The following is an 18,544-nucleotide window of genomic DNA, read 5'->3' on the forward strand; positions in this document are numbered from 1 at the left end:
CTCGGGGACTAATCTTGGCTCCACCCCCTTCCTCGGCCCCGCCTCCGTCTGGCCCCGCCCCTCCAGCCGCGTCCGGTCCGGCCCGGCCCGAAGAGCGGAGCTATAGTGTGCTTGAGTAGAAGCTGCACTGGGGTCGGGACTCCGAGGCGCGCCGCGCGAGCCGGCCGCGGAGCCATGGCGGGCGGGGAAGATCGCGGGGACGAGGAGCCGGTATCAGTGGTGACCGTGAGGGTGCAGTACCTGGAAGACACCGACCCCTTCGCGTGTGCCAACTTCCCGGAGCCGCGCCGGGCCCCCACCTGCAGCCTGGACGGGGCGCTGCCCTTGGGCGCGCAGATACCCGCGCTGCACCGCCTGCTGGGAGCGCCGCTCAAGGTGAGGGGGGCCGGAGAAAGGTTGGGGCGATCGGGGGTTCAGGGTGGGCGCCATGAAAGCTGGTGGGAGGTGCCCCTCCTGAAGAGGCTGGAGCGAGTGTTCTCCTCCGGAAAAGTCTTGGGCTGGGGTCCCAGGGTCCACTCTGCCCCGCCTGCGGGGGAGTCCCCTCTCAAGTTGAGGGGAAACTGAAGAGGGGTGCTAGGAACTTGTCGAGCACCTGGGGAGGTGCTCGAGTTCCACTCGCCGTCCGTCTGCCAGGGTGGCTTCCCTGGTCAGGATGACGGTAGCCGCTTGGGCCGTAGCGGACCCTGGAGGCGGAGCTGGGGAGGGACCAGCTTCCACCTGCTTCAGGTGAGGTCGGGGCGGGACCACGAGGAGGGGCGGGCCCGGCGCGGGCTACTAGAGGTGGCAGAGGTTTCCTGCGGTGTCAAGAAGCTGGATTGGGGCTTGACTCTGTAGGTCAATGGGAACTTGGGAGTGCCGGCCGAGGAGAGATTTCACGGGGTGAGGGGAGTCCCCGGGAAGCGGTCTGGCCCGGCATCCGCAGAGCGCAGGAGGCTGCACGGGTGGAAAAGCCCTTTGAGTCACCGCTCCCGCCCCCACCCCCGGACACTCGCCGCCCATCGGCCCGCGCCTGGAAGTGAGAGGGAGGGCCGGGCTAATTTTAAACCGCCGGCCTGCCCTACTTTGCTGCCGCCCCGAAGCCGACTAGTGCACAGTGCGGAAAGAGGCCCTTTTCCAGATGGCCAGCCTACCTCCTCTCCCCTCCCTCTCGCCGCCGTCAGCCCCCCGCAAGCAGCCCTTTCCGGCACGCTGTTTCCGGGCCAGGACTTTGGGAGGCGCACTACCACCCCCACAGGCTCCACACCAGCCCGGCCGCCTAGACTGCTGGGGAAGAGAACTGCTGGGGAAGAGAGAGAGTCGGGGTGGGTGCCCTCCCCTGCTCCCAGCCTCAGCTGGGCGCCGAGTTGCGTAAACTTGCCCCTTGGGCCCAGGGTCTCCCCTGGAATGTGCCCCGGGCCCCCAGCCCGCATTCCTCGCGCTGCGGCCAGCCCCGCCTCTGAGCGCTGGCGGGAGGGGTGGTGAGACTATTGGCCTGGGGGGTGGCGCGTGTCCAGGCCAGAACCCCGGCTTCAAGGCCATGGCTGGAAGAATGCAGCACACTGCTCACCGCCAGAGTTTTGACGCAGCCCCCGCTTGTCCTGCCCTATTCGGAGGGGCAAATTGAGGTGTGCCTGGAAGAAGCGTGTGCAGCTGGCGGCCACCTCCCATTCAGGATGGGGGCTGGGAAGACAGGAGTGCTGAACTAAGACTGGTTCCCGCTCCCAGGCTCCCAAAGTCCGGGTCCTGAAATAAGGGTGGAGCACTAGAGAAAATATGGTATTCCTCTTATCCTGCCACTCAAGGATTGGACCTAGCCCTGACACCACCCCTGCAATTTTTTTTTTTTTTTGAGACGGATTCTGGCTGTGTCCCCCAGGCTGGAGTGCACTGGGGCTATCTTGGCTCACTGCAGCCTCCACCTCCCGGGTTCTAGCAATTCTCGTGCCTCAGCCTTCCAAGTAGCTGGGATTACAGGTGTGCACCACCACACCCAGCTAATTTTTGCATTTTTAGTAGAGACAGGGTTTCTCCATGTTGGCCAGCCTGGTCACAAACTCCTGACGGTGATCTGCCTACCTCAGCCTCCCAAAGTACTGGGATTACAGACTTGAGCCATGGTGCCCGGCCCCTTGACACCCCTCTTCCCAACTGGGGGCAAGCCTGGTAGGTCAGCTGCAAGAAAGAGGCTCAGAACCACCCCTTCTATCTCCCTCTCATGGGACCCCTGTCCCCACCCAACCCCACCAGGTGCTCTGCCCTGTGTTCCCTGCTCCTTAACTGAAGACACTACTGAGCTCTCGTGGAGAATATAAGTTCCTCATCCCCAATGCAGTCCTTCCTGGTCTCCCCGATTTAATGTTCTCCCACCTGGAGCACCTGAGGACTGCCTCCCCTCCCCCACAGGGATAAGGAGGCGGCACACTAGGTTACCACAAATGCCAGAAGCCAGGACTCCCTGGGGCTAGCAACTCTGCCAGGAATGGTCAGATGCACTGTGATGTGCTCAATCCAAATATAAACTGTGACCACAGCCCCAGAATAGAAGGCTGGAGGAAGAGGGGCTGAGAATAAAGCAGGGGCAGGGACATCAGAGAGCTGAGCGAGGGGGAGCAGGGCTCCTCCTGGCAGGAAATGTCAACAGCTTGTTCCTCCCGTAGTCCTGTAAGTGGGTGCCCCAGAGTCACAGACATGACTCAGGCCTGTCTTGCTGGCCCTCTAGAGGGGAGAGGTGGCCCAGAAACTGGGGCATCCCTGTCCCAAGCTGTAGGGCAGAAATAAGAGGAAGGGGTTCTCTACTCATTGCTTTGTCCTATGTACAGTTGTCCAGCAGAGGACAGGACACAGCCAAGTGGCCTCTGTCCTCCTCTGGGTACTGGCCCTGATCATCCCAGCAGATGAGCCCCGTCCCTGGGGATGTACAGAGGCCAGTCTGCTTTCTCCCTGGGGCTCCACCCACACACCCCATTGGGCAGAGCCTAACCCCTAGAGTTCCCTTGGGGGCTTCCTTTTTAAAGAGCTTTCAGATCTCAGAAACCCTTGCTCATTTCCTCCTAGTCTAGGAGGAAGCTCCTGGCCACAGCCTCTGACTCATCTCCTGGCCCTGGTTGGTGGAAGGGAGCCTGACAGTGCATTGGGCCAGGCCTAGTGTCCCTGGGGGAACTCAGGAGCGCCTTCCACCCCTCCAAAATATTCCCCCAGCTCAGGGACCTGCCTTTGCCCCAGGGGAGAATGTGTCCCTCTGGCCTTGCATCTCATCTCCTAATCTAGAGCTTCCCAGTTCTACCTTCCCTCTGGGAAGTGTCTCAGGAGCCTCTCCCTGATACCCAAGGTCCTACCACACCTGGTATAGCACCGACTTCTCCCTGAACTCCAGGTAGGGGGACCTGGGGTGCTTCTCTGACCCTGCTGCGAAGGCCAGGAAAGCCCTCTCCTCCTGGCAGTGGAGATAGCCCTATAAATCTGGTCATTACTAGCAACTTTGTTTCCCTAGCTATGGCTAAAAATAAGTAGGACAGGGGTGGCACTGTCCTGGAATGTTTCCTGACCCTATCCCAACCCACTCTAGCCTTTTTACATCTCAGGAGCCTTTGGGAGATTGTAAAAAATTGAGGTGTGGGCATGAGTCCTGGTCTCCTAGCCTCCCCTGGGGCTGGTCTATCCAATCTGCTGGTCATTCTGGAACAGAGTGGCTGAGCTGCAGCCTGGTGAGGGACCCTGACACCTAGGTTCTGGCAGAGGTAGACACTATTATCCTAGCTTGTATGGGGTGCATGTGTCTTGGTGTTCCCTTACTGGAACTGGGAAGACCAGTTTGGGGTATTTGCAGAGTCCAGAAAACTAAGAGGATGTCTTCAGCTCTTGGCAATCGTGCTGGCCACAGCCCTCACTCCACCTCCCCTCTAAGGTTCCTTGGAGCATTTCCAGGGCCCATCTGCCCAAGATTTGGTCAATTAGCCCTGGCTCCTGGCTGTGCACCCTGGGGCAATGCGCTCATTTTCTGATTCTTGGTTTCCCTATCTGTAAAAGGATTATTGGTAGAATCAAATGAAATATGTGGCTCAGGCTGGGCATGGTGGCTCATGCCTGTCATCTCAGCACTTTGGGAAGCCAAGGCCAGAGGATTGCTTGAGGCCAGGAGTTCAAGAACAGTGGGTGATATAGCAAGACCCTATTTCTATTAAATTAAAAAAAAAAGAAAAGAAAAGAAAGAGGCAGCCCGGTGCCTGGCACAGAGGAAGCATAACAAAAGATAATAAAAGTGGATTTCCTTCCCCAAGGCCCATCCTTGACATCTCATTCAGGAAGTCACACTCTAGTTGGAGACCCACGATAACAGGAAAGGAGGGTCTTCAGAACGCAGGGTCCTGTGTTTATAGGAAAGGAGACAAAAGAGGCAATTAACCAATTATTTTCTAAAACAGAAGCCCTTCAGCCTATCATCCCGCCTCTTTTCCATCTTCCCTGTACCCTGTTCTGGTATGTTCAGTCTTACCTGATTACACTGTTATGAAAAATATTGGGTAAGACAGTCCAAAGAAACGGAGAAAAATATATATATATATAAAATATATAATAGATATATGCAACAGATGTGTATATATAACAGATATATAGCTATATATAGATATAAATTATTGATATCTATAGACATCTATGTATTATAGATCTATATCTATATATTATATATAGATAGATAGATATCTAGAAAGAGACAGAGAAGTAGACACCATAGTCCCCTGAGCTTGACCCTGCATATAAAACCATATATAACCAGTTGGTTTTGGGTGCTCAGAAAAGCCTGAGCCTCAAGAGTCAAGAGAATAGTGGGCTGGAGGCCAAAGTGAGAAGCTGAGCCTGAGAAGAATGGGGGAAAGACTCCACCCCAAGACAGAGACCACAGAAGTGAGGAAGACAAGAGCCAGGCAGGTGTCAGGGATGTGGGCCCATACTACATGCTGACCTTAAGCCCTGTCAGCAAGGACCAGGGTTTGGGCTTATTCAGGCCTGGCCCAGCCACAGGGTGTGAGAAACAAGACCCAGAGGTTTGGCTCTCTCAGAAGGGTGACTTCAGGAAGGGGCCAGGGGTGTGAGGGACAAGTGCTATCCTGCTGGCAGGAAGTCTCCTGCTCTTTGCTGCTTGCCTGACTCTAGCCTACCACCCCACACTTCCACCCAGGACAGACAGCTGGGTGTGGGGAAACACTGTCCTGGAAGGCACTGGACTGCCTGTTTCCCAGGACCTCCCCAGAAATAGGGCCCTAGCAGGACTGGACAGGCAAAGTGGCTAAGGAGGACATTGCCACCACAGCGAAGGGACAGGGTTGAACCTGCTCAGCTGAGGAGACTAGAGAATGTGGACCGTTGGCCAGGCACGGTGGCTCACACCTGTAATCCCAGCACTTTGGGAGGCAGAAGCGAGCAGATCACTTGAAGTTAGGAGTTCAAGACCAGCCTGGATGACATGCTGAAACCCCATCTCTACTAAAATTACAAAAATTAGCCAGGCATGGTGGTGCATGCCTGTAATCCCAGCTACTCGGGAGGCTGAGGTAGGAGAATCGCTTGAACCCAGGAGGCGGAGCTTGCAGTGAGCCGAGATCGCGCCACTGCACTCCAGCCTGGGAGACACAGCAAGACTCCGTATCTAAAAAAAAAAAAAGGTGGACCATTTAACCTTCAGGACCCTGCCCCAGATGGATGCAGGTGTCCTAGAAGGAGAGGGACATTCTCTGCTCCCTTGGGATTACAGTATGCAAGGAGGCAGGACAGCGTGGTGGGCCTGACCTTTCTGGGGCTGTGCTGCTTCGGCCTGTGTTGGCCAGTGCATACCCGATCTTATACCTGGGTGTGTAAGCAGTTACCAGGTGTAACATGTTTTCCCTTCCCGTTTATCTTTATAGCACTCTGCCCCTCCCCTTTCTTAGCCCCCATGGAAGTTGTGATTCCACATTCATGAGCTTTTTCTGACTCAAATCTGTCTGTCTGCCCATCTGCCCCACTGGGCTGGAAGGGAAGGCAGAGGCAGTGTCTGATTCCTCCTAGGTCCCCTGCATCTAAAACCAGCCTGGTCATGAATGTTCAAATGAATGAGATGTTCTATATGTGTGTGATTCGAGGGGATCCCTGACGGGGGTGACTCTGGGGTAGATGTGTTCTTCTAGGGTCCCAGAATCTTCCAGGCCAAGGGAAGGAGATGTGGCTGTGCCTGAATGGGGGTGGGGTGGTAGGCTGCTGAGTCACCATGTGGGAAGAGATCAGGAAGAATGTGGGCTGCCCTCAGCTGAGCTGGCCCTGGACAAGATACCCCAGCCCTCGGGCCTTGCTGCCCCTTCTCAGGCCTGTTCCCAGTAGGCCCTGGAGAAGATGACTCTGCTCCCAGGGAGGGGAAAGCAGCCAGGCCTGCCCAAGGCACCCTGGGGAGGGCAGGCAGCCAGGCAGGAAGTGGGACAGAGAACAGGCTGGAGTGTTTGTCCTATGTCCCAGGTCCCAGGCGGGTGGGGGAAGGGGGTCACCCAAGGGCCCCACATGTTAAACTGTGGGGAAAGAGCCAGGTCAGGCTCTAAGGCAGGAGCAAGGGGTGCTAAACAGAGGTGGGGGCTGGGGCAGGAACTGGACTCCCTTTTTCTCCAGGGGACCAAGGCCAGTTGGAAGCCCTTGGGCGGGGTCCAGAAGAGGGCAGGGCTGACCAAACAGCAGGACAAATGTTGGAATTGACATTGCCTAGTAAGATGGAGATTGGAAGACCCCCTGCCTCTCCAGAGGTGGGCTCTCCCTGGCCAAGGCATCTCAAGGGCCAGAGCCACTTAAGTCAAGGGGACTTTGCTGAACCTGCATGCCTGCACTGTGCAATGGGGGGAGGTGTCTGGGAGAGGCAGAGTGCCACCCTCTGACACAAGGGAGTCACCTCCCTCAGGTTTCTCTACAGGCACTTCTCAGGGGGCTAAGTGCCATGCCCTGTGGCGGGGGAGGAGAGCCTGGGGAGGGAAACATGGACACGTGGATGGAGCATGTGCCTGCTTGTTACAAAGGCAGGCTTTGGGGTCCTACTGTAGACTGAGTCAGATTCTAAAGTGTTTTGTTTCATTTTGTTTTTTGAGATGGAGTCTCGCTCTGTCTCCCAGGCTGAAGTGCAATGGCATAATCTCGGCTCACTGCAACCTCTGCCTCCTGGATTCAAGCGATTCTCCTGCTTCAGCCTCCCCAGTAGCTGGGATTACAGGCACCTGCCATCTTGCCTGGCTAATTTTTGTATTTTTGTAGAGACAGGGTTTCACTATGTTGGCCAGGCTGGTCTCGAACTCCTGACCTCAGGCGATCCACCCTCCTTGGCCTCCCAAAGTGCTGAGATTACAGGCATGAGTCACCACGCCTGGCCTAAAGTTGGTTTTTTAATAGGCCCCTCGGGTGTCTCTGAGGTCCAGCTAGGACCATTGTAACTGTAGCCCGCCTTGGGGGAGGGCAAAGACCCTGAAATCTGGTGGACTGGGAAGTCTATGGATCAGACACTGTCTTCACCCTCTTACTCACTGAGACACACGCACACACAGACACACTCTCCCAGGTGGGTTTGCGCCTCCCAGCCATCTTAACACTTTCTCTCTGGGGCTTCTTTGTGACTACAGCTTATCACCCCACAGGGCTGTGAGCTTCCTGGAAGGCAGGAACTTCCTCCCATCTTCTCTCCATTCCCCTTCCTCATCTGTGTTTATTAGCTCAACAAGTCCTAGTGAGTGCTTACTGTGTGTCGGGTGCTATGCCAGGCTCTACAGATAAAGCAGGGAGCAAGACAGACGGAGTGCCTGAACCCAGAGAATGAAGCTAGAGGAGGAGACCAGTGGCTCAGATATTAGAATGCTGTGTGGAAGGTCTCGGAGGGGAGCATACATACAGGGTGGAGTGGGTTGCATAGCAACCTAAAGAATAGGTAGGTGTCAGCCAAGAGAGGAGATGGTACAAACAAAGGCCAAGAAAGCCTGGTGCCTGACACAGATGGGCTTTGCACATAGTAGGCGCTTGAGAAGCAAATGCTGAAGGAATGCACAGCTGTAGTGCAGACCCTGTGTCTCTCTGCCACCCCCCAAGTGGTAGGTAAGAGGTCAGGGGTCTTCATACATTTCCCTGCCACCTCTTCCTCAGTCTCACAGCTGTTCCTTTTGCCCCCAGTTGGAGGACTGTGCTCTGCAAGTGTCTCCCTCTGGATACTACCTGGACCCTGAGCTGTCCCTGGAAGAGCAGCGGGAGATGCTGGAGGGCTTCTATGAAGAGATCAGGTCAGAACTGATGGGGCCAGGGAGGCAAGGTTACCCCCACCCTTGCCAGGGGCTGGCTCAAATGTCAGCAGCTGAGACACTCGATCACTAGCCTGGGCCATGGGTCACCTCCTGCCCCAGGGAAGTGTGCCAAGAGAATTCTAAAGCCTAGCCAGTGTTACCTGCTGCCCAAGGTGGGAGTCAGGGGCTCTCCCACATACCTGAGATACCTGTGTTTGCACCAACCCTCTTGTCTGACCAACCCTTGGGTCCTTGGAGGAGCAGCTGGGAGGAACAAGCTGGGCTGGGGCTGGCATGGGGAGGTCTTTGGCTCCCTTGGCTTGTGGGGAGGGATGCTGAGGGATGGGCTGGGAGCTGCTGACGGAGATCCTTGATTTCAGCAAAGGGCGGAAGCCCACACTGATCCTTCGGACCCAGCTCTCTGTGAGGGTCAACGCTATCTTGGGTGAGTGTGTGAGGGCATCCGTGTCCAGCAGCACCTCCTCCCCATAGCCCAGTTGGCTCACTTTCAGCCCTGTGCTGAACAGTGGGCAAAGTATGTTTAGCTGGATGTGCTCTCCCTCTCCCTATCCTGACCTCTCCTTCCAGGGCCAGGGTGGGAGTGGAGGGGGATTCAAGAATGTTAGAACAAGGCCAGGCGCGGTGGCTCACACCTGTAATCCCAGCACTTTGGGAGGCCGAGGTAGGTGGATCACGAGGTCAGGAGATTGAGACCATCCTGGCTAACACGGTGAAATCCCATCTCTACTAAAAATAAAAAAAATTAGCCAGGCGTGGTGGCGGGCACCTGTAGTCCCAGCTACTTGGGAGGCTGAGGCAAGAGAATGCTGTGAACCCAGGAGGCGGAGCTTGCAGTGAGCTGAGATGGTGCCACTGCACTCCAGCCTGGGCAACAGAGCAAGACTCCATCTCAAAAAAAAAAAAGAACGTTAGAACAGACTGGGCGTGGTAGCTCATGCCTGCAATGCCAGTGTTTTGAGAGGTCAAGGTGGGAGAATTGCTTGAGGCTAGGAGTTTGAGGCTGCAGTGAGCTATGACTGTGCCACTGCACTCCACACTCCACCTGAGTGACAGAGTGAGACCTGTCTCTTAGACCAAAAAAAAGAAAATTATATATATATATTAGACTATTCTTTGGTGGAGAGTTGTGGTTGTATCCAAGTAGAGGAAGACAGTGAGTCTGTGTCCCATTGATGGTTTCATACCCTACCTTTTGCAGAAAAGCTGTATGGCTCCAGTGGCCCTGAGCTCCGCCGCTCCCTCTTCTCATTGAAGCAGATCTTCCAGGTGAGGCCTCGCAGTGGGCTGGGAGTAAGTGTGTAGCCCAAGCCTCCCTAAACTCCCCCATGGTGCCTCCAGGAGGACAAAGACCTCGTGCCTGAATTCGTGCATTCGGAGGGGCTGAGCTGCCTGATCCGTGTGGGTGCTGCTGCCGACCACAACTACCAGAGCTACATCCTTAGAGGTCAGCCCCTCCCCTCCCCCATGACCCCTGCTCCAGCGACCCTCGCTGACTCTGCCCATCCCTGTGTCCCCAGCGCTCGGCCAGCTGATGCTCTTTGTGGATGGAATGCTGGGGGTGGTAGCCCACAGTGAGACTATTCAGTGGCTGTACACATTGTGTGCCAGCCTGGTAAGTGGCTCTCCACCCAGCCTTATACCCTTTGCCTAGTGCTTCTCTCTGGGCCTCAGTTTCCCGTTCTGCAAAGTGGGCTGGAAGGGAGTGAATCTAAGCCTCTCTTAAGCCTAGAAGGCACTTCAGTGCCTGGGCCTGAAGCCAGGGTCATTCTGCCTAGATTCTCTCTAGGTCCAGCCCCAGCAGCCCTTCCCCTTCCCCAGCAACAGCTGGCACAGGTCTGGCCTAAGCCCCACTCATATGTGCTGACCTCTCCCCTCAGTCCCGCTTGGTGGTGAAGACAGCCCTGAAGCTGCTGTTGGTGTTTGTAGAATACTCCGAAAACAACGCACCGCTGTTCATCTGTGCAGTGAACTCTGTGGCCAACGCCACCGGTCAGAGACTGTCCCTTCTCCCCCACCACTCAGAGCCCTCTCTCCTACCCATCCCCCCATGACTGCTCCACTTTCTGTGTGGCAGGCGCTCCTCCCTGGGCCAATCTGGTATCCATCCTGGAGGAGAAGAATGGCACTGACCCTGAGTTGTTGGTGTACACGGTCACCCTCATCAACAAGGTCTGGCCAAGGACTGGGTACCAGCTCTGGGATGCTCAGGCTCCTGACCTCCCCACCAACCTCAGCCTTGCCTTCTTATCCCTGCCCTCCAGACGCTGGCGGCGCTCCCGGACCAGGACTCCTTCTACGATGTGACAGATGCACTGGAGCAGCAGGGCATGGAAGCGCTGGTCCAGCGCCACCTGGGCACTGCAGGCACTGACGTCGACCTGCGCACGCAACTTGTGCTCTACGAGGTGGGCCGGGCCCTACGCTCTGAGGGGAATTGGAAGGAAGGAAGAGAGAAGCGCTGTCCCCAGCGCCCCACCCCACCTGCATGCATGTTAACCACTTTCTTACATCCTGGTGCACCTCTGCTAGAATGCCCTGAAATTGGAGGATGGAGACATCGAAGAAGCCCCAGGCGGCGGTGGGCGGCGGGAACGACGAAAGCCTTCTTCTGAGGAGGGCAAGAGGAGCCGCCGTTCGCTGGAAGGCGGGGGCTGCCCCGCGCGTGCCCTGGAACCTGGGTAAGTACGAGCCTCCGTAGATGGTGAAGGGTGGATCTACTAGCCAAGGCCCTGTGAGCTGTCAAGCCCTGACCCCAAAGCCCTCAGGCCCCGCCCCACAGACAGCCCCACCTCCCCCACTGGCCCTGCCCTACCGACAGGCCCCACCTCCAGCCCCGCAGGCCCCACCCCACTGACAGCCCCCGCCTCCAGCTTCTCAGGCCCCAACCCACTGACAGCCCCTGCCTTCAGCCCCACAGGCCCCGCCTCACCGGTAGGCCCCACCTCTTCCACCAGCCCCGCCCCGCTGACAGGCCCCACCTCCAGCCCTGTGGGCCCTCCCTCCGGCCTCCGAGCTTCAATGAACCTTTTTCCTACCATCTCTGTGGCACCCTCAGCTGACACCTCCAGCGAGAGGAGCATCTACAAGTAAGCAGGGAGACAGAAGTCACCCTGGAGTCCTCTCTCCCACTGTCCCTCCGCTTTGCGCCCCTCCATGGGCACTCAGCCTCCTCTGCCCAAACGCGTGCTTTCTCTCTCTTTCCAGACTTCACCAAACTGCTCCCGCTTGGTAAGTGACTGCCAGCGGGTGGGGTTAGGCTCTGACTAGATCTCCTCCTCCTGTGGTCTCCTCTCCTCCGACATTCTGCCTGTCTTTGCCTCTTGTCATGTCTCCGGCCCCCATCTGTCACTCCCTTGTTCTGCTGCCTCCATCTCTTCTGGCACCCTGTCCTGCTCCATGTCAGTCTCTCCCCTCCACTTCTAGTTTCCTCGTGTCATGCCTTGCCCCGCTTCCCACTGTGGCTGGGAAGGAACCCCAATATCACTGCCCAGCTCTGTGTGGGTATGAGCAACCACGGAGCTGGCACCACAGTTACCATCTCTTCTCTCATCCTCCCTACCCAGGGCCCCTGAGAGCCCACCTGTCCCCCAATCCCCTCCTGGGCAGGCCAGTTTGGAGTAAGTACAGAGGCCGGCCTGCCAGGCCTGCCATGTGCTCAGGGCTTCAGCATTGCTTCCCCCAGCAGGGGTTCCACGTGCCTGATGCAACCAAAGCTGGGGAACTCAGGCCTATCCTCTTCCAGACATATGCCCCCTCGGTAACCTAAAGGCTAAGCACTGGGAACAAATTCACTGGGGTCACAGTGGTCCCTGTGCTTCAATAGCAACACCTTAGCAGCCAGAGATGGGGATGTGGACGCCCAACCTGGGGCTCATTCTGCCATGTCCTCAGCTCAGGACCGAGGAGGGAGGGGACCTAGGGTGCTGTGTGGTGTAGGGGTAGAGGGGTAACCTAAGGCTGAGGGAAAGGCAGGGACTGAGAGCCGACAGAGGAGGGGCCAGAAAAGAGACACTGGATTGCACCCATTATTTCAGCATAAACTGAGGGTCCACTGTTTACCACGTCCTTTTTTTTTTTTTTATGAGACGGAGTCTCGCTCTGTCTCCAAGGCTGGAGTGCAGTGGTGTAATCTCAGCCCACTGCAACCTCTGCCTCCCAGGTTCAAGCAATTCTCCTGCCTCAGCCTCCCAAGTAGCTGGGATTATAGGCCTGCACCATGACACCTGGGTAATTTTTGTATTTTTAGTAGAGACAGGGTTTCACCATGTTGGCTAGTCTGGTCTCTAACTCCTGACTTCAAGTAATCCACCCACCTCTGCCTCCCAAAGTGCTGGGATTACAGGCGTGAGCCACCGCACCTGGCCTGTTTACCAGGCCCTTTCCTGGGCATAGGCTCCCAGAAGCTACCAGACATGCTAAGGGAGGGACAGCCTGATATGCCCATTGGGACAGCTATCCCCTTCCCCTGCTCTAAGAGTCCTTGTCTAGACTCAAGACACCAGCCTGGGCAACATAGCAAGACCTCATCTCTACAAAGAAATTTTTAAAAATTTGGCTGGGTGCATCATTCACACCTGTAATCCCAGCTCTTCAGGAGGCTGAGGTGGGAGGATTGGTTGAGGCCAGGAATTCAAGGCCAGCCTGAACAACAGAGCGAGACCCTGTCTCCTCAAAAAAATTTAAAAATTAGCTGGGTGTGGTGGCACATGTCTGTAGTCCCAGCCACTTGGGAGGTTGAGGGTCAAGCCCAGGAGATTGAGGCTGCAGTGAGCTATGACCACACCACTGTACTCCAGCCTGGGTGACTGACAGACCCTGTCTCTAAAAAACAAACAAACAAACAAAAAATCAGGACAGTGAACATGAACGAGGTTGCAATTTAGATGTTAAGTAGAACTTCTCCCTGTATTTTCACCTGGGAATGCAGGGTTGGTAGTAATCCTCCCCAGATGTGGAGGACTGAAGAGGGGCTGGCCTTGGTGGGCGTGGTTCTGGTCTGCTCAGTGCATGGACTGTTCCCCATGTGTCTGTGTGTGCCTGCAATTGGGGGTGGTGTCCAGGGGCTCAGCAAGGCATGTGTACCTGGGCTGGGGTGTGTCAGACACTGTCACTGATAAGCGCCTTCCCTCAGAGCCCGGTTCCTGGAGAATGTGGCGGCAGCAGAAACAGAGAAGCAGGTTGCTCTGGCCCAGGGCCGGGCAGAGACATTGGCCGAGGCCATGCCCAGTGAGGCAGAGGGACACCCAGGTGAGTAGGTGGGTGGGCAGGCAGAGCCTGCCTGTTCCTCTGTTGCCCCACAGGGGGCATGGGACTGACAGCTCCTTCCCTTTCTTTAGATGCCCGGCAACTCTGGGACTCCCCAGAGACAGCACCTGCACCCAGAACACCCCAGAGCCCTGCCCCCTGTGTCCTGCTCCGGGCCCAGCGAAGCCTTGAGCCAGAGTCCAAGGAGCCACTGATGCCAGCAAGCCCCAAGGCTGAGCCCATCTGGGAGCTCCCTACTCGTGCACCCAACCTCTCTATTGGGGACCTGGACTTTTCAGATCTAGGGGAGGAGGAAGACCAGGACATGCTGAATGTAGAGTCTGTGGAGGCTGGGAAAGAGGTCCCAGCTCCCGCACCCCCACTGCCCCTACTCTCGGGAGTCCCTCCACCTCCCCCACCTCCACCTCCCCCACCCATCAAAGGCCCGTTCCCACCACCTCCACCTCTACCTCTGGCTGCCCCTCTTCCCCATTCATTGCCTGACAGCTCAGCCCTCCCCACCAAGAGGAAGACGGTAAAACTTTTCTGGCGTGAGCTAAAGCTGGCTGGGGGCCATGGAGTCTCTGCAAGCCGCTTTGGGCCCTGCGCCACCCTCTGGGCTTCACTGGAGCCTGTCTCAGTGGACACAGCCCGGCTGGAACACCTCTTTGAGTCTCGTGCCAAAGAGGTGCTGCCCTCCAAGGTAAATCCACTCATCTGCAAGGCAGCCCCACTGGAGGCGGGAGGGAATCAGAGCTCAAGGATCTGACCTGTTGGAGCCAGTCACTCACTTCCCACATGGGGAAACTAAGACAAAGAAAGGAGTAGGGAATTGTCCAAGGTCTCCTAACAAGGGATCAGCAGTGCCCCAACTAGAATCTAAACTTGGCCGGGCATGGTGGCTCACGCCTGTAATCCGAGAGTTTGAGACCAGCCTGTGCAACATAGTGAGACCTTATCTCTACTAAAAGTTGGGCCGGGCGCAGTGGCTCATGCCTGTAATCCCAGGACTTTGGGAGGCCGAGGCAGGTGGATCATTTGAGTTCAGAAGTTTGACACCAGCTTGGTCAAACTGGCGAAACCCCATCTCTACTGAAAATAGAAAATTAGCCAGGCGTGGTGGTGGGCACCTGTAATCCCAGCTATTCGGGAGACTGAGGCAGGAGAATCGCTTGAACCCGGGAGGTAGAGGTTGCAGTGAGTCGAGATCGCGCCATTGCACTCCAGCCTGGGGGACAAGAGCAAGACTTCGTCTCAAAGATAAATAAGTAAATAAAAATAAATAAATAAATAAATGTTAAAAAAAAAAAAAAATTGGCCGGGCATGGTGGCTCACCCCTGTAATCCCAGCACTTTGGGAGGCCAAGGCAGGCAGATCACTTGAGACCAGGAGTTTGAGACCAGCCTGGCCAACATGGTGAAACCCTGTCTCTACTGAAAATATGAAAATTAGCTGGGTGTGGTGGCTCATGCCTGCAATGCCAGCTACTTGGGAGGCTGAGGCAGGAGAATTGCTTGAACCTGGGAGGCGGAAAAACAAAAAGTTAAAAAAAAAAAAAAAAAGTTGGTTATGGTGGTACACACCTGTAATCCCAGCTACTTGGGAGGCTGAGGCAGGAAGATCCCAGAAGATAAGCTGCAGTGGGCTATGATGGCACCACTGCACTCCAGCCTGGGTGGTAGAGCGAGGTCCTGTCTCAAAAGAATCTAAGCTCATCCCCATGCCTTACACATCCCAGGTTGCCAGTTTGTCAGTTGTGGGATCATTTGGCAATCTAGAGGAGGACCTTGCAGTGCCCTCTTAGATTGCTGTCCCAGCTAGTCCCTTCCTCTGTCTTTTTTTTTTTTTTTTTTTGAGATGGAGTCTTGCTCAGTCGCCCAGGCTGGAGTGCAGTGGTGTGATCTCAGCTCACAGCTCACTGCAAGCTCCGCCTCCTGGGTTCACGCCATTCTCCTGCCTCAGCCTCCCGAGTAGCTGGGATTACAGGCACCAGCCACTACGCCCGGCTGATTTTTTTTGTATTTTTAGTAGAGATGGGGTTTCACCATGTTAGCCAGAATGGTCTCCATCTCCTGACCTCATGATCCAACTGCCTTGGCCTCCCAAAGTGTTGGGATTACAGGCGTGAGCCACTGCGCCCGGCCCCCTTCCTCAGTCTTACACTGCCCTTCCCCCAACCATGCAGAAAGCTGGTGAGGGCCGCCGGACAATGACCACAGTACTGGACCCCAAACGCAGCAATGCCATCAACATCGGCCTAACCACACTGCCACCTGTGCATGTCATTAAGGCTGCCCTGCTCAACTTTGATGAGTTTGCTGTCAGCAAGGATGGCATAGAGGTGGGATCACCCAGCTATGGGTGTGGGAGGGAGGTCTGGCCTTCTCCTTTGGTAGGTGGGCATTTCCTGTCCCTCTAGTGGTGGGCATGGGCTTGGCCTTTCTGCAGGGCAGTCCCCAGACTCTGGGGCCTCCCCTAGATGACTGAGGGATGGGTCAAGACCAATGCCTGAGGCCTCAGGCCTGCACTGAGTGGGGCATGTCAGGCTCTGGCTACATCCTCAGAAGCTACTGACCATGATGCCCACGGAGGAAGAGCAGCAGAAGATTGAGGAAGCCCAGCTGGCCAACCCTGACATACCCCTGGGCCCAGCCGAGAACTTCCTGATGACTCTTGCCTCCATTGGCGGCCTCGCTGCTCGTCTACAACTCTGGGCCTTCAAGCTGGACTATGACAGCATGGAACGGGTACCTGGGTCTTGGAGTGGGACAGACAGTAGGGACAGGTAAGCATCATGACCACGTAGTCTAAGAGTCCCTGGTCTCCCATACCAGGAAATTGCTGAGCCACTGTTTGACCTGAAAGTGGGTATGGAACAGCTGGTACAGAATGCCACCTTCCGCTGCATCCTGGCTACCCTCCTAGCTGTGGGCAACTTCCTCAATGGCTCCCAGGTGAGTGAGAGTACATGGGGACTAGGGGGAGTCAGGGTTCTGGAGCCAACCAGGCCCAGGCTCAGAAAGGGTCCTTTCAGAGCAGCGGCTTTGAGCTGAGCTACCTGGAGAAGGTGTCAGAGGTGAAAGACACGGTGCGCCGACAGTCACTGCTACACCATCTCTGCTCCCTAGTGCTCCAGACTCGGCCTGAGTCCTCCGACCTCTATTCAGAAATCCCTGCCCTGACCCGCTGTGCCAAGGTTAGCACCTGCCAGAATCAACCAAGGCTGGACGAGGCATGAGAAGCGCTGCTTCCTGGGCCTGGCTCCTCCCTCTTCTCCCTATCTGGGCTGCTATGCCAGGGCTTCCTCCAGCCACCTGGGTGTGAGCTATGCCTTCTGCCAGAAATGCTCTTTCCTCTATTGGCCTGGCCACACCTACCCAGTCTTTGGGTCTGTTGAACTGCCACTTCCCCCAATAAACCTTCTGTTCCTCATTCAAATCAAATGGACTTGTGTCTCTTGCACTAGTCTATGAGCTTTTGAATGTCTGTGTCCTCAGGGCCCAAGCTGGCCAGTCTGGCTCAGAGGCAGCCTCGGGCCGTGTCTTATCTACAGGGTGTTGGGGGACAGTATGTACACCCCCTTGCTTTCTCAGGTGGACTTTGAACAGCTGACTGAGAACCTGGGGCAGCTGGAGCGCCGGAGCTGGGCAGCTGAGGAGAGCCTGCGGAGCTTGGCCAAGCATGAGCTCGCCCCAGCCCTGCGTGCCCGCCTCACCCACTTCCTGGCCCAGCGTGCCCGCCGTGTTGCCATGCTGAGGATAGTGCACCGCCGTGTCTGTAATAGGTAGGGGCATGAACCCAAGAGAGGCAGGACGGCCACCACCCTCCCTCAGACAACAAGCAGGACTCACCGTCCCTCCCCACTCTGACCTGCCTAGGTTCCATGCCTTCCTGCTTTACCTGGGCTACACCCCGCAGGCGGCCCGTGAAGTTCGCATCACACAGTTCTGCCACACGCTGCGGGAATTTGCGCTTGAGTATCGGACTTGCCGGGAACGAGTACTACAGCAGCAGCAGAAGCGGGCCACATACCGTGAGCGTAACAAGACCCGGGGACGCATGATCACTGAGGTGGGTGCCCTTCCAGGTCTTAGTCTTCACTGCCACCTCCTTGGTTTCCTTCACTCCTCCCAGCTCACCCTTCTTCTTTCTTCAGACAGAGAAGTTCTCAGGTGTGGCTGGGGAAGCCCCCAACAACCCCTCTGTCCCAGTAGCAGTGAGCAGTGGGCCAGGCCGGGGAGATGCTGACAGTCATGCTAGTATGAAGAGTCTGCTGACCAGCAGGCCTGAGGACACCACACACAATCGCCGCAGCAGAGGTGAGGCTCATAGCTGCTGTGGGGAATGGGCTCCAGGGCCACCTTGGCCTGACCTTCCTATCTGGCCTCCCTCAGGCATGGTCCAGAGCAGCTCCCCAGTCATGCCCACAGTGGGGCCCTCCACTGTACCCCCAGAAGAACCCCCAGGCTCCAGTTTACCCAGTGATACATCAGATGAGATCATGGACCTTCTGGTGCAGTCAGTGACCAAGAGCAGTCCTCGTGCCTTAGCTGCTAGGGAACGCAAGCGTTCCCGCGGCAACCGCAAGTCTTGTAAGTAACCCCCCACAACCCCACTGCCCACCTGAACCCCATCAACTCCCTCCAACCCTATTGTGTCCCTGCAGTGAGACGGACGTTAAAGAGTGGGCTCGGAGATGACCTGGTGCAGGCACTGGGACTAAGCAAGGGTCCTGGCCTGGAGGTGTGAAGGTGCTGCATCCCGGAAATCTATCTGGACCCTGGACTGCACTGCAAGAGATGATAGAATGAGGAAGGCCCAGAGCAGAATTCTGGCCCCAGAACTCTGTGCCCAGGAGCCATGCCTTAAGCAGTATTAGCTGTGTGTGTGTGCATGTAAGTGTGTGTGTGTACGTGCATGTGCATGTGTGTGAGCTCCTTGAACTCACAGAGCAAAATAAAATTTTCTTAGCTAATCCAACAGGCTTTCTCTTCTTTCAGGGTCCCCACTAGGCTGGGTCTGTAGCAGG

The 18,544-nt window shown here is 56.3% G+C and overlaps 1 protein-coding gene across 5 annotated transcripts; it reads left to right on the top strand.

Annotated features, from left to right (window-relative positions):
• Nucleotides 1–52: 52 nt before the first annotated feature.
• Nucleotides 53–18,495, top strand: FHOD1 (formin homology 2 domain containing 1). Of its 5 annotated transcripts, none has more exons than XM_009196664.1 (24): nt 53–375; nt 8,143–8,249; nt 8,630–8,694; nt 9,469–9,536; nt 9,609–9,714; nt 9,788–9,882; nt 10,148–10,259; nt 10,345–10,439; nt 10,532–10,675; nt 10,800–10,948; nt 11,180–11,356; nt 11,475–11,498; nt 11,834–11,887; nt 13,402–13,517; nt 13,607–14,217; nt 15,701–15,856; nt 16,080–16,262; nt 16,350–16,469; nt 16,550–16,711; nt 17,109–17,299; nt 17,394–17,586; nt 17,672–17,834; nt 17,910–18,107; nt 18,182–18,495. In XM_009196664.1, the coding sequence occupies exons 1-24, from the start codon at nt 175–177 to the stop codon at nt 18,262–18,264; spliced, it is 3,573 nt and encodes a 1,190-aa protein (XP_009194928.1). In that variant the 5' UTR covers nt 53–174; the 3' UTR covers nt 18,265–18,495. The 5 variants fall into 5 exon arrangements, with proteins under 5 accessions (XP_009194928.1, XP_009194929.1, XP_003917077.1 ...); XM_009196665.1 differs by having other exon boundaries at nt 11,225–11,356; XM_003917028.2 differs by lacking the exons at nt 11,475–11,498; nt 11,834–11,887.
• The last annotated feature ends 49 nt before the right edge of the window (nt 18,496–18,544 follow it).

The sequence above is a fragment of the Papio anubis genome, chromosome 18 (genome assembly GCF_008728515.1).
Source record: "Papio anubis isolate 15944 chromosome 18, Panubis1.0, whole genome shotgun sequence".
NCBI lineage: Eukaryota > Metazoa > Chordata > Mammalia > Primates > Cercopithecidae > Papio > Papio anubis.

Coding starts and splice junctions, on each gene's coding strand:
- FHOD1 (XM_009196664.1), top strand. CDS start 175: ATGGCGGGCGGGGAAGATCGCGGGGACGAGGAGCCGGTATCAGTGGTG. Junction 9,883..10,147: donor ACACATTGTGTGCCAGCCTG/GTAAGTGGCTCT, acceptor CTCTCCCCTCAG/TCCCGCTTGGTGGTGAAGAC. Junction 11,888..13,401: donor CCTGGGCAGGCCAGTTTGGA/GTAAGTACAGAG, acceptor GCCTTCCCTCAG/AGCCCGGTTCCTGGAGAATG.